The sequence below is a fragment of the Helicoverpa zea genome, chromosome 25 (genome assembly GCF_022581195.2).
Source record: "Helicoverpa zea isolate HzStark_Cry1AcR chromosome 25, ilHelZeax1.1, whole genome shotgun sequence".
NCBI classification, from domain to species: domain Eukaryota; kingdom Metazoa; phylum Arthropoda; class Insecta; order Lepidoptera; family Noctuidae; genus Helicoverpa; species Helicoverpa zea.
The window spans coordinates 2,191,831-2,203,823 of NC_061476.1; the positions used below are offsets into that span (position 1 = coordinate 2,191,831).

The window sequence follows — 11,993 nt, forward strand, 5'->3', positions numbered from 1 at the left end:
GCTATTAAGCATATGCTTATTATAAGTAACTTAACGAGTGAACTCAAGAACAAGATGTAGGTTAACCATGGTTTTAGATGTTTTAGGGATAAGTTTTTTTTTAAGTTACTTGATGGTGAAAATTCTGGTAATTATTTTGTTTTAAAGAAAAGCATGGAAAGATTTCTTGAGACAACTTTAGTCAAGTTGGTTATTATCCAAGAGTCTTAATGAATTATATATCGAACTGATTATCTCTGTTGATAACAAATTCTTATAAATATAATATTTATAATCTCTTATCTCTATTAATCTACACGATATTAAAGCTGATAAAATATGCAAATCTAATGATAGATGGCACATTAAATTAAGTGCAAGTTATTTATAGCAAAAGTGAAGTCCATGTAGTTTTTTTTTTACTACTTTTATGTGGACACATTTGTCACCTTATCTCTAAAGTGTAGATGGATCACCACAACTTGAGCCATATTTTTTTTTAATATTTTTTTTTTATCTCAGAAAAAAATATGTCCTGAAAAATACAAGAAGTGTACACACAATTGAAACAAAGAATGTCGGGTACAGCCTCCGGGCCAAATTATAACACGAGATAAAGATAGAGGAATCGCGTGACGGTGCCTCGATTAGTGTAATTTCGGTTCCGACTAATATTCGGACTTCGTTCCACAAGTCACGTTGGGATATCGATATACAAGCTTGTGTAATGCACAACACTAGTTGGATTTTGGTCTAGTAGGTTTGTTGATTTTATATTTACACTCTGAAATTAAAAACACGTGACATAAATGGATGAAAATACCTAAACCTCTTTTAAATACATTTTGTTTTTTATTAACTTTGTTTTCCGACGTCATAAGAAACATTTTTAACATTAACTAATCTAAATAAATTGTAAAGTAAGTTATTATTTAAATGATGTCCTGATATTTCTGATTCTGGTTTTCGTAAAAAAGTCGATGACGCATAAAGCTACCTATTACATAAGTATGACGTGAAAAGTTTATGTCAATAGGTGCAATAAAATTATAAAAACCAGTTTGGAAATATTAAGAAGCTGTTTAGTTTTATTTTTATTTTCATTTGATTGCGTAGATCTTTTTTATTTTTTTCAATTCTTGTGTTTTTATAATTTTTCTTTCGTGGAAATTATTTTGTTTAAGTTTTCGTTAATTTAAAAGGATCTCATAAAGTCCTTTTAGAATTTTCTTTAGAGGACATTAGGACGTATCCAACCCATTATCAACGTCGCGTTAATTCCTTCAAAAATGAAACTTTTCCATTAAAACATAATGTTCAAATTCCTCTGTAAATAATAGTTTCTTCAAAATAATTTATGTGAGCCCTCCAAAGGAATTAAGGCTTTAAAATAAAGAGGTGAAGATACAATGTTGTGTGGAGTAATTGGGTTTTATCTCATGCGTCGTTATGTATGACGCAATATACCTACTCAGCCGTAATGGCTAGTGTCAATCAAAATTATAAACCAACAAACTTATTTATGCGCTCACGAAAATAATTGCTATGCCAATGTCGACCGTATGCCCTTGAAATAGAGGTTCAAGGATACTGAATCATCGTCATTAAAGAAAATGATTTGACGTATTACATTCTGAGAATTTGCTTGGATCAAGACGTTCGGGTTAGACTAAAGTTAGTCAATTTAAAAATATAGTTTTAGGAAGTTCAAACGTGAGAACAATGTATATTTACCCATGAAATAAAAAAAATAGTGAATCTAAATAATCATCAATTCAATTACAATTTCATTTTATTCGTCAATAAAATCGTTGTAATTCATGAAAAAAAAAATAACGGGGCAATTAAGTATAAAAAATTAAGTGTAAATATATTAATTACACACAAAATAATAATATAATTCAATAAATTGAATCGTATATTAATTTCAAGATGATAAATTAAATAAATATTTCTCATAATTATTTAATGTTAATCTAAGTACTAAGTTTAAATTATTTTATTTGCGAATCACATGTGTATAATTTTAAACTAATTTATCATTTTTCAATGTTATATTATAATGTAGGTATGCACGTGTTTGTGAAACGTGACTTTTGCTTGAATTGTCTATATTATTTTGTGCCTAAGAAAATAAATACATATTAATACAACCTTTATAAATAGGCACACATTTTTAGAACTAGTTCTTTTTTTATACACACTAAGTAATTATAATTTTAATGTAGGTATACTTAGACTTTCTTGCTCAGTTTACTTAATGGTTTCTCTATCCATTATAAGATATAATATTTTACAGGTAACTTCTACCCGGCATTATAATAATAAGGTGTAGGTCGATTCAAGTACTTTAGGCAAATTAATATCACAGCTTGAAATTATTTACCTGCACTTAAATAAACCGATTGTTTTTATTTTATCAAAAATATAAGTGGAACTAAAGTTGTTTAAAAACTTATTTTATATTAGGAACTTAGTTCAAAGTTCCTTCCATTTCTCAAACTTCTGTTATCTCTTAACAAAAAAAAAAAACTGTCATAGCATTGACAGCTGAATTAATTAAGTCATTTTTTATGTCAATGACCAGTTATAAAAAGTTCGTAATATTAATTTTAAACGTGTTACTTTAAATGCTGTAAGCACATATTATTGATTTAACATCTCGTGTAACTAAAACTTCGATGGCGAAAAAAAGGATTATAAAAATAATATCTTTGTTAAAATTGTAAATACATACAATATTTTTTTATTCAAATGAATTAACTATAAATATTAAAATTACGATTTTATTTTTTAATAAATTAAAAAAAAAATGTTTTTTCTAACTTACAATTAAATTATAAGTCAAAAAAATCTCGCTTCGAAAAAAAATGCAATTAATTCCCGCCATTCAGTGTACGCACACATCCGTCATTTGCGCTAGTCCGCGACATTGACAATGGACGGTTTAGACTTGGTATGCGGCCTTGAAGCGAATTCGGCGCTCGGACGGGCGCGGGAAACGAGATCGGGTTTTTTATAATCGATATTAGACGTGTAGAATAGATTATTCGATTCGATGTGCAAAATATATTCTGGTGTATCGATTTGGGTTAAGTTTGATATACCTATCCACCTAAGGCCGGCTATAATACGGGATAATATATTTACTTCGGAAAAAATGACATAAAAATGGAAATAGGAAGTAAGTTCACACTCTATCAAACTAAGAAAAATAATAGCAACCAAAAGGGAATGTTAATTGTTTAAGGATTTCAGTCGAGGAAAGTTCATCAAATACCGACAAAATTATCATAATTTATGCAGAAAAACGTTATATCATAATGCAAAAATAAGCGTGAATATGTGCAATAAGAATGAGGATATTAATATACCTAAAATTTGTAATAAAATAACGAGTCATGGCCAGGTTTTGATATTTTGGAGTATGAATCCGACAGAGTCAAACACCTATTTTGAATAATTTTGACTAAAATGACGATTTGTGAAAGATATCTTATATGAGGAAAATCTAGGTAAATAAAAAGAATTGACTAGAACAAACTCGAAGTAAAAACATTTTTCCTTTAGCAGATGAATTAATATCTGTGATAAGAAGTCTTTGAAGGTTGAATTTAAAATTGGGAATCAAAATTTTACCGAAAAAAAATTGGTTTCGGGGTCAGACATTGAAAACGTAAACACTGTATAACTGAAAAGAATACATAAGTAATATTTTACATAATTCTTCATGACATTGAGTATATATTTGCAAAAATAAAAGACACGTCGTCTGAACATCGGGAAACTGTTGAAAAAAAAAAATGTAGATCACCATGTGGATTCAGAATATAAAACTACATATAAGTATTAGAATATTAATTAATCATGTCGTTTTAAATTCTGCATGAATATATATACTATCGCTAATCAAGAAACAAGATTAACACTGCCTACCTATTTATCTGAGATTCCAAATCAATAAAATTCTAAAGTAGATTTAGATATACATATATTATTATTTTCCTAAACCAGAATGTACTAAACATTTTCCGTCTTACCACAAAAACATTTAAACGTCAGTTTATGCCTTGTCTAAAAAAATGTCAAATTATGACGTTGACATATGGTTCATTTTGCAGCCAAATTTTTTTTAGACAAGTGTAAAACAGAGGTTTAAGTTTTTGTAGTAAGGCCATTTAAGTTGAACCTTGAAAATGTAGGATTTCTGGTAATCCTATGTACAAGATAAGATATAGCAATATGCTCTGTGCATACAAAAAACAGAAATATTTTATTATTTATACATACAAATCTCTCATGGAGTTAGTAAAACGAATCAAGTATATTTTAAACATGTTAGATTTAAAATTCATACTAATAAGAACCAGGCTTTTCGGCTAATCCGGTAAGAAGTATTTTCCAGTAAACATAAAATACTTACAACATATTATACAACAAAATAAATTTTATTCTAAATTTAAGTTTGGTTGACGTCATTTATAATTGTTGGCTCGTGATTAAGAATTTCATCGTATTAAATACCTGTATCGCTAACCAGTTTCTAGTCTAGGAGAATCGTTTAGATACTAAGCACTGTCAAATATTTTGTATTACCGAGTCACCTATCATGAACTTTTATAAACCGAAATCTACCCCTTAAAAACTTGTTTCAAAAATCAAAAACTTTCTCTCTAGATACCCTATTTGTAAAAAATACATATACCTACTACCTACTTATGAAATTCAGCAATTTTCCACGCAAACCGACAGACTTATCGCCAATAAGTATATATTTTTTTATAATGTTGTGATGATAACAAATAGTCGTACAAATATAAAATACCAAGCAAACTCAGCATACACGTGGAATGTCTGAACTTACATAATGTCAACCCGAGGGTTCGTTATCAATGTCCTTGTAACCGTTTAGGAGTCTACCGGGTCACAAGTTATCGTTTTCATAACTTAAAGCTTGTGCGGAATTACTTAATTGAATTGTTAAGGAAATAAAAGGGTTATTTTTATGGCTGTTAGATAACGTAATTATTATTAAAATGTAGTTGGCTTTCAGAATTGAAGTTTTAAGAGGAATTTTTGCGGCTTTTAATTATTTTATTTGATTAATGTGAGCTATTGTTAAACTTGGCAACAAAAGATTATTGTATTCATGTATAAAAAAAATGACACTGACAACCCTAATGAATCCGTGTAATCTAAAATGCACAGTGGTTCAAATATGGGTTCGTTAAGAAAAAAAAACACAATAATTTTAAGGTTAATATCATCCCGGAAAACGTAACAACAAATACCAAATTCATTAAACCATACGCTTCGTTATCTATGTAATTGCATTAAAAAAAAAAAAAACAGTAGATTGACTGCTGTATAAACCTCTGTCGGTATTCAACCTTGACTATTTACAAGGCTCATCCGTACTCATCTATCTTATAAGCCGGCTTTCGTTTCTAGAATTTATATTTAAATTATAATTTTTAAATAAATAATTATTTACTGATTTTATAAAAATATATTAAAGTTTCAATTATGAAAAAAGTACTCGCAGCTGTTTTAAGTCAATCGACCACGATATTTTAATTTTAATTTGTAAACATTTAAAAATATTTACATTTATGATGTTTTCATTAATATACGGACGTGCAAAATTCTATTGTTTTAAACAATTTGCATAATCGTAATACATATAAGTAGTCGTGAAAACGTGTGACCGAAATTGCGAGTTGATAATAATTCATTAATTAGAGTTTGTAAATTCAGTTAATCAGCATAAATGTTTCCAAAAAGAAAAGTATTACGTGTATGCAAACTAATATACCTACACACATCAAAAGTGTCTAGGGATCAACATATATTTTTGCAATAACTTTTCTCCTGATTGATATTAATTAAAATTTTCTTTAAGGATTCATCAAATAAAGTGTTTTCGTTTGTCACAGTAACGATAAACCAAGTCACCTTTGCACTAATAAAGAAATTTGCCATTTTCCTAATAAAGGGATTTTTGACATTTGAAACACTAACACAAAAGTTCGAAAAAAAAGACTGAAATAACAGTTTTCTTTAAAAGTTTATTGGGTAACTTAAACAATTAATAATCCGTGTTTCTACCGCGAACACTAACAACACAAGAACATCGGTTTGGCATACTCAAAATGAGTTCATCCAAATCACGATGTGGAATGGCCGCCCATGTTCGTTGCAACAACAAAAAAAGGTCTTCTTGCGACTGGATACCCTCCATATTCGGCAGAGCTCTTCTCTGTAGCATATCCCATGCATGCTCAATCGGGTTCAAGTCTGGCGACTGAGCAGGCCAGGGCAGGACATTGATGTTAGCTGCCGCGAGAGTCTGTCTTACAACTCTTGCGGTGTGCGGTCGTGCATTATCATGCATTAACTGAAATAAGGGACCGATTTGCACTTGTAGAGGAACGATGACGTCTGATACAATCGTCTCAGCATAAATTTGAGCGTTGAGGTTGCTTCTGATCCAAATCAACTCAGTTCTTCCGCCGATCCAAATACCCGCCCATACCATGATGGTTCCACCACTATAAGGATGGACTTCCTGGCAGGATTTTAATCGCTGTTGGCGTCCAGGGGTTCTCCAGTGTCGTATACGTCTTGTATCCGGTCTCATACCAAAACGAGACTCATCAGAAAAGCACACGAAACGCCATTGTTCTTCTGCCCAATTTCTGTGTTCAAGAGCCCATTGATATCGAATCCTACGATTGTGCATTGCTATAGGTGGTACCCGTAGCGGTCTTCGGGAATGAAGGTTCACTTCATGCAAGCGGTTTCTGACTGTTTGGTCGCTAATTAAGTTCCCTGAAGAGTGATGAAGCCTCACGGCTAACATCATGGCGGTTATTGTTGGAGCTCTTCGAGTTAAGATTTGAATGTATCGGTCTTGTCTCCGTGTGGTGCAGCGATACCGTCCTCCATGGCGCTCAGCTACGGTACCAGTGCTTCGGTAACGTGTCCAAAGTCGACTGATAACACTCTGACTTGTATTCAGAGCTAAAGCCACAGTACGTTGCCGGGAACCAGCTTCTATCATTCCCACGGCTCTGAGCATTTCTTCCCTGCTTAAATGACGTCGCCGCTCCATAATAACGTTGGTTTTAATCAGTAGTAGGGAAACAGTAGCACTAATAATGTCTTCAATGCGTTGTATGTGTTTATAGGGAAAATATTGACAGCTGATTTTCATCTTTTACTCGAATTTGATTCACAGTTCCTGATTCAAATTATGAAATGCACCAAAAAGGATCCATATAAATTTATAAAATCATAAATTTATTACAAAGCCACATCTCAATCTCAAGAAATCCGCATAAAAATGCTTGATCCCTAGACACTTTTGATGTGTGTATATTTAGAATTTACCTATTTCATAAAAGGTGATATGAATAGGTTTCTGGTGACACGCCATCTATCTTAAAAGTTTTGATAATATAATGAGTAAAAACTGTATTCTTTCAGGGCTGTCAACATTTATTACCAGGGTCTAGGAGTGCATCTCGTGGACAAAATATGCATAGTTTTACTTCTACGTATGTAAAAACATATCACTATCCAAAGTCATAGGTTAGATTTTAGTATAAACTGATGAAATAAGGAAATGATAAGCCATACAAAATAAACAACGAACATATTATTATAAGAGTGCTTGATAGTGTATGACGGTCAGTTCGAGTGTACTCGAATTTCGCATTGATTTAAGTGGGTACATGTTTAGAAAAATCTTGAATTACTAATAAGATTGTTGCTTAGAAACAGTAGGGCTTCCGTATAAGTAGCTGTATATCTACATAATATATGTACACTCCAATTAGAATAAATGAATCAGCATGAGATCAAGGCGTCCGCGAAATTATTCATGAATTTTATTTAATGATAAACAAAAGATTAAGTAAAATGAATTATGCTGAAACACTCTTAAAAATAGTGGATTTAAAAGAACTGTCAGATTTAATCTATGTTCGAATTCCTAAGATTCTTTTGAGACTTCGCGTAGCAGAAAATATATTTCTTGTAGCGACTACGCCAAGCGTGCAACAAAACGTTGAAAACAACGTAATCACGGAATTAAAAAACACGAATTTGAGAGCATAATTAATAGTCGTAATTGTATTACAAAAGTCTCTAATAGACATCATAGGATTAAAGATTTTGGAGGCGGAATACAAGCCTCGTGATGAAATAATGAACAGGCATTGTTTGTCGATTCACTTGACGTCAACCAGTTGAAGACTTCCGAAATATTCAAGGTGTAATCATTAGACTAACTTCAAGCTGCGGTTTACATCGCAATTGAACATTAAATTTTAATGAAAGAAGCGATTTAAACCTTGAAGATGATAATAAAGACAAAGACGATGAACTTATAAGAAACGTTTGGCAAATTGAACGTTCTACGTAGATTAGTGTTCATTTCAACTATGAAATGAAAATAGATGAATAAGAAAATCTCTTTATTTGCTTATAAGACTAAATAGAATTCTGACCTTTTCCTCCTGGATGGACTGGCCTCCGTTCTCCGATAGCGGCGTTGATGGCGCACTGTATCCTTTGGGTCCGTCGTCGTGAGGAGTCATTTGCCGCTGAACTTCATTCTCTTGGTCATGCTGTGCCCTCAACTCTTGCAAACCACTTTTAAATTCGGATAGTCTAAGCACGGACGGTTTTATCTCCGGCATCTCATCCGGATGCTCATATCTTCTCAAATCTGCTAGATTAGTTGCTAAGTGTCTATGATGGTCTAAAGGCGGGGGTACTCCTATGGATCTTAGGTGTTCTATACTTCTATGTATATGGGAATAGTTATCTACAGGTATTTCGGCCATTAAAGGCGAATTGTGATAATCTAAGCCACCTCCATCGGGCCTGTAATCGATTGTCCTTCCTTCCATCATCTTTGCTACTATTATTTTATTCTATCTAAATTGTATAAACTGTCTCGTGTTTGGCACTTATAAAAATACGTGTCTTATGTTTCCTTTGATATCAATGTCATGGAATTGTTCCGAGATCTTCCGTTTTCATTGGGCTGTGAAAAAACAATCTTCTGTAACCTTTTGTTTATCATTTTTGAAGTTTATAATGTTGTTGCTATCTCCTTTGCTAATAAATAAATCGTCGATTGATTTTTTGTAACAATGTTGTTTGTCTGTTTATTATAGATTTGACGTGTAAAAAACGATGGCAGTTTTTTTTAAGCTAGCAGGTGACGAGTTGGCGCGTAGGTTGTGTCAATGATCTAGCCCGTAGCCCACATGCCGCAACGAATAAGGCTTCGATAATCACATTGTAGAGACGTGCCTACAACATGTGCGTTCGGTTAATGATGATTTTTATCTCTGACAAGTAATTTCTGTTTGTTTGATGTTGAAACTGTTTTAAGACAATATTCTTTAACCGAGACTTCGCCTCATATTAATTATGCATTTAAAATAATTATGGTAATGATTGTTGGTATATTTTACTTTTAGATTTTTTATTATTTTTGTTTTGAGCAAGGTTTTAGTGAAAATGTTAAGTTAGCTATTATTTTATTATGTCATCGTCTGTACTCGCATACATGGCTGTCAAAGCTATAATTGCGGGTATAGAAAATAAAGCAACATGCTTTTGCGGTTTTGATCGGCTCTTGCCATTTGATAATGACCCTTAGCGGAATGGAATATGGGTGCTTTTAGTTCTTTTGAAGTAGCAGGATGGTGGATATTAGATGATGTGTATAGAAGGTCTCATGGTTGATCGGTCTCAAGATTTGTATTAGTAGTTTGGTCCAGGGAAGTGGTTTGGAGCACGTAATTAGGTTTTTTGTTAACATCTATTTGTGTTATATATTGTGTAAGATTTAGAGTACTTTTCGTATGGACTTTTGTATTTTAGCTAGAACTTTTATTTTTTTCTGGATTTTAGGATATTAATGTAGAAAAATTTTAAAAACGCTTGGGCTTTTATTTATAACTAAAGTTTAATCTTATAAAAATGAAATTAATAACCCACCCGATTAAAAGATTACAATATTTTTTGCAGAGCTCGTGTTAAGTACATATTTTTTTCGTTTCAAACGAGTTGTCAAGTAGTTTTTTTGTTAGTAGTTTTTTAAATATGAGTTTACTGGGCTCTGGACTATTGGCGATTTCGAAGTTACTGAAGCGTAAGATACAAGGCTATTTGACAAGAAATACTTTATCTTGGATAAGACCGTTTCTAATAATTAAATAGTTGTGTAAAAAATATTGTAAGCGTATTTTGTCATATTGCCGAATTGTGAGTGTAATTTTTTTTGTAGGTGTGTGTTTTTTTTATAGGTGGGTTTAAGTTTTTTTTAAAACGTTTTGGTTCACTTTTTACTTATATATTACATTCTCAGCAGTTTTGCCGTCTAATAAATTATTTTACTCAGCAATAAATTGAATATGTATACCTGTTTAAATCTTTTAAAATTATCCTAAGCTGTTGTCAGTTTTATAAAAATATTGATTTGGGTAAATGGGCTGATAATATATTAAAAATTAAATTAAGTAGGTAAATAATTTGTCACAAGCTAAGACGACCCACTGACCCAAGATTTATTTCAAATTGAAATAAAAGCAAAAACATTATTTTCAATTTTAACAACAACATTATAAACTTCAAGATCATTCCGAAATATATTTATAAATATAAAAAAAGGATGCAGGACAGCTGTTTTATAACAAAAAAAAAAAAAAACTTCAGCCTACGAATAATATTGACAAAGCAAATGTTATTAAACAAAGAAACAGCAACAAGCAATAGATCGCAAATCAAGTTAATGTGAAAATAACGTCACGGTACACTGTCCAAAAATATTTCCGTATTTATAGTCCGGGCATTATTCAAGGTCGTTTTTGACAGACGGCGAGCGCCCGACTCACAATTACAACATACACCTCAGCCGGGAGGGATCTTACGTAAAAGTCCTCCCAGGGAGGGTGACCACCCCTCCACCCACAGGGGAGCAACAGCCATCCTGCATCCAAATTAATTAATAAAAATATTACCTGTCACTGTCCAAAAATCTTCACATTCACCAACTATATCACCATAATAAATCACAGTTTGTTCCTATCTATAATGTCACTAAAAATATATCACATAATAAAGGTAACACTAATGTCACAACACGTCCGAAAGGCAACAGTCCAAGGCTTTATCGCCAAAATTACTCAAAAAATCCACGTGCTCCTTGCAAATAAACATTTAAAAAATGCCGGCGATCGAAAAAAAACGCCGAGCCGTGCTCTTGACCCTGCGGTAAAATTATGAATGCCGGGCGTCGTTACTAGGATCCAAATTACCAGATTTTTTTGTGCTTCAATATTTTAGTGTGCTATATAAACGATTATAGTTATGGGTAATCCACACGTGATGGCTTGCTCCGTCTCTGTCGCACTAGGCGATTCGCGCGTGCACCGGCCTGCAGTAGCGAGTGTGAGCACTGCTCAAGACGACATGTGGTCGCACAAAAAGCCGGCCTCTCCAGACGCAATGTTGCTCAGATACAGTACTACGAGCCACCACCGGCTACTCGCATCACAAAAATGCAATACAAAACGCCCGCTCGTCCGCCTTTAGACCGACGCGGCAAAAACGAGACTGAATTTCAGATCTATAGTAGAAAAAGTGAACTACACCGCGCGAGGGGTACACTAACACATAAAAATGAAAAAAATCACACGGACGCTAACATCGACAGCCGAGCTTAAAAAATCGGAGTGGGGAGTACTCGGTGCTGCTTTGTCAACTAGCGGCGTCTCGCTCTAGCGGCGTGAGGCCGCACGCACACATACAAGCGGTGGTTAAGCGAAAAAAATGTGTACACATTTTTTTATTATTCACGATTTTTATGTGTGTAAGTGGGCTGTGCGAGGGGGACGGCGAGCGGCGGGCGCCGTACAGCCTCCGCGGCGCGAGCGGGACAGCGCGCGTCGCCACGTGCTCGTCCCTTGGTATTAAATAATAATTAAAATGGC

The 11,993-nt window shown here is 33.1% G+C and overlaps 1 protein-coding gene across 1 annotated transcript in view; it reads right to left on the reverse strand.

The window, feature by feature from the left end:
* LOC124642568 (zinc finger protein rotund) overlaps positions 1-11,629 on the reverse strand; it is a 38,067-nt gene extending 26,438 nt beyond the window's left edge. Inside the window, exons 1-2 of the mRNA XM_047181010.1 lie at positions 11,022-11,629; positions 8,493-9,034 (exon numbers count right to left, since the gene is read on the reverse strand). Of these exons, the coding sequence (XP_047036966.1) occupies positions 8,493-8,900 (408 nt within the window). The 5' untranslated portion in view covers positions 8,901-9,034; positions 11,022-11,629. The remainder of the gene's footprint in view (positions 1-8,492; positions 9,035-11,021) is intronic.
* Between the last annotated feature and the right edge of the window lie 364 nt (positions 11,630-11,993).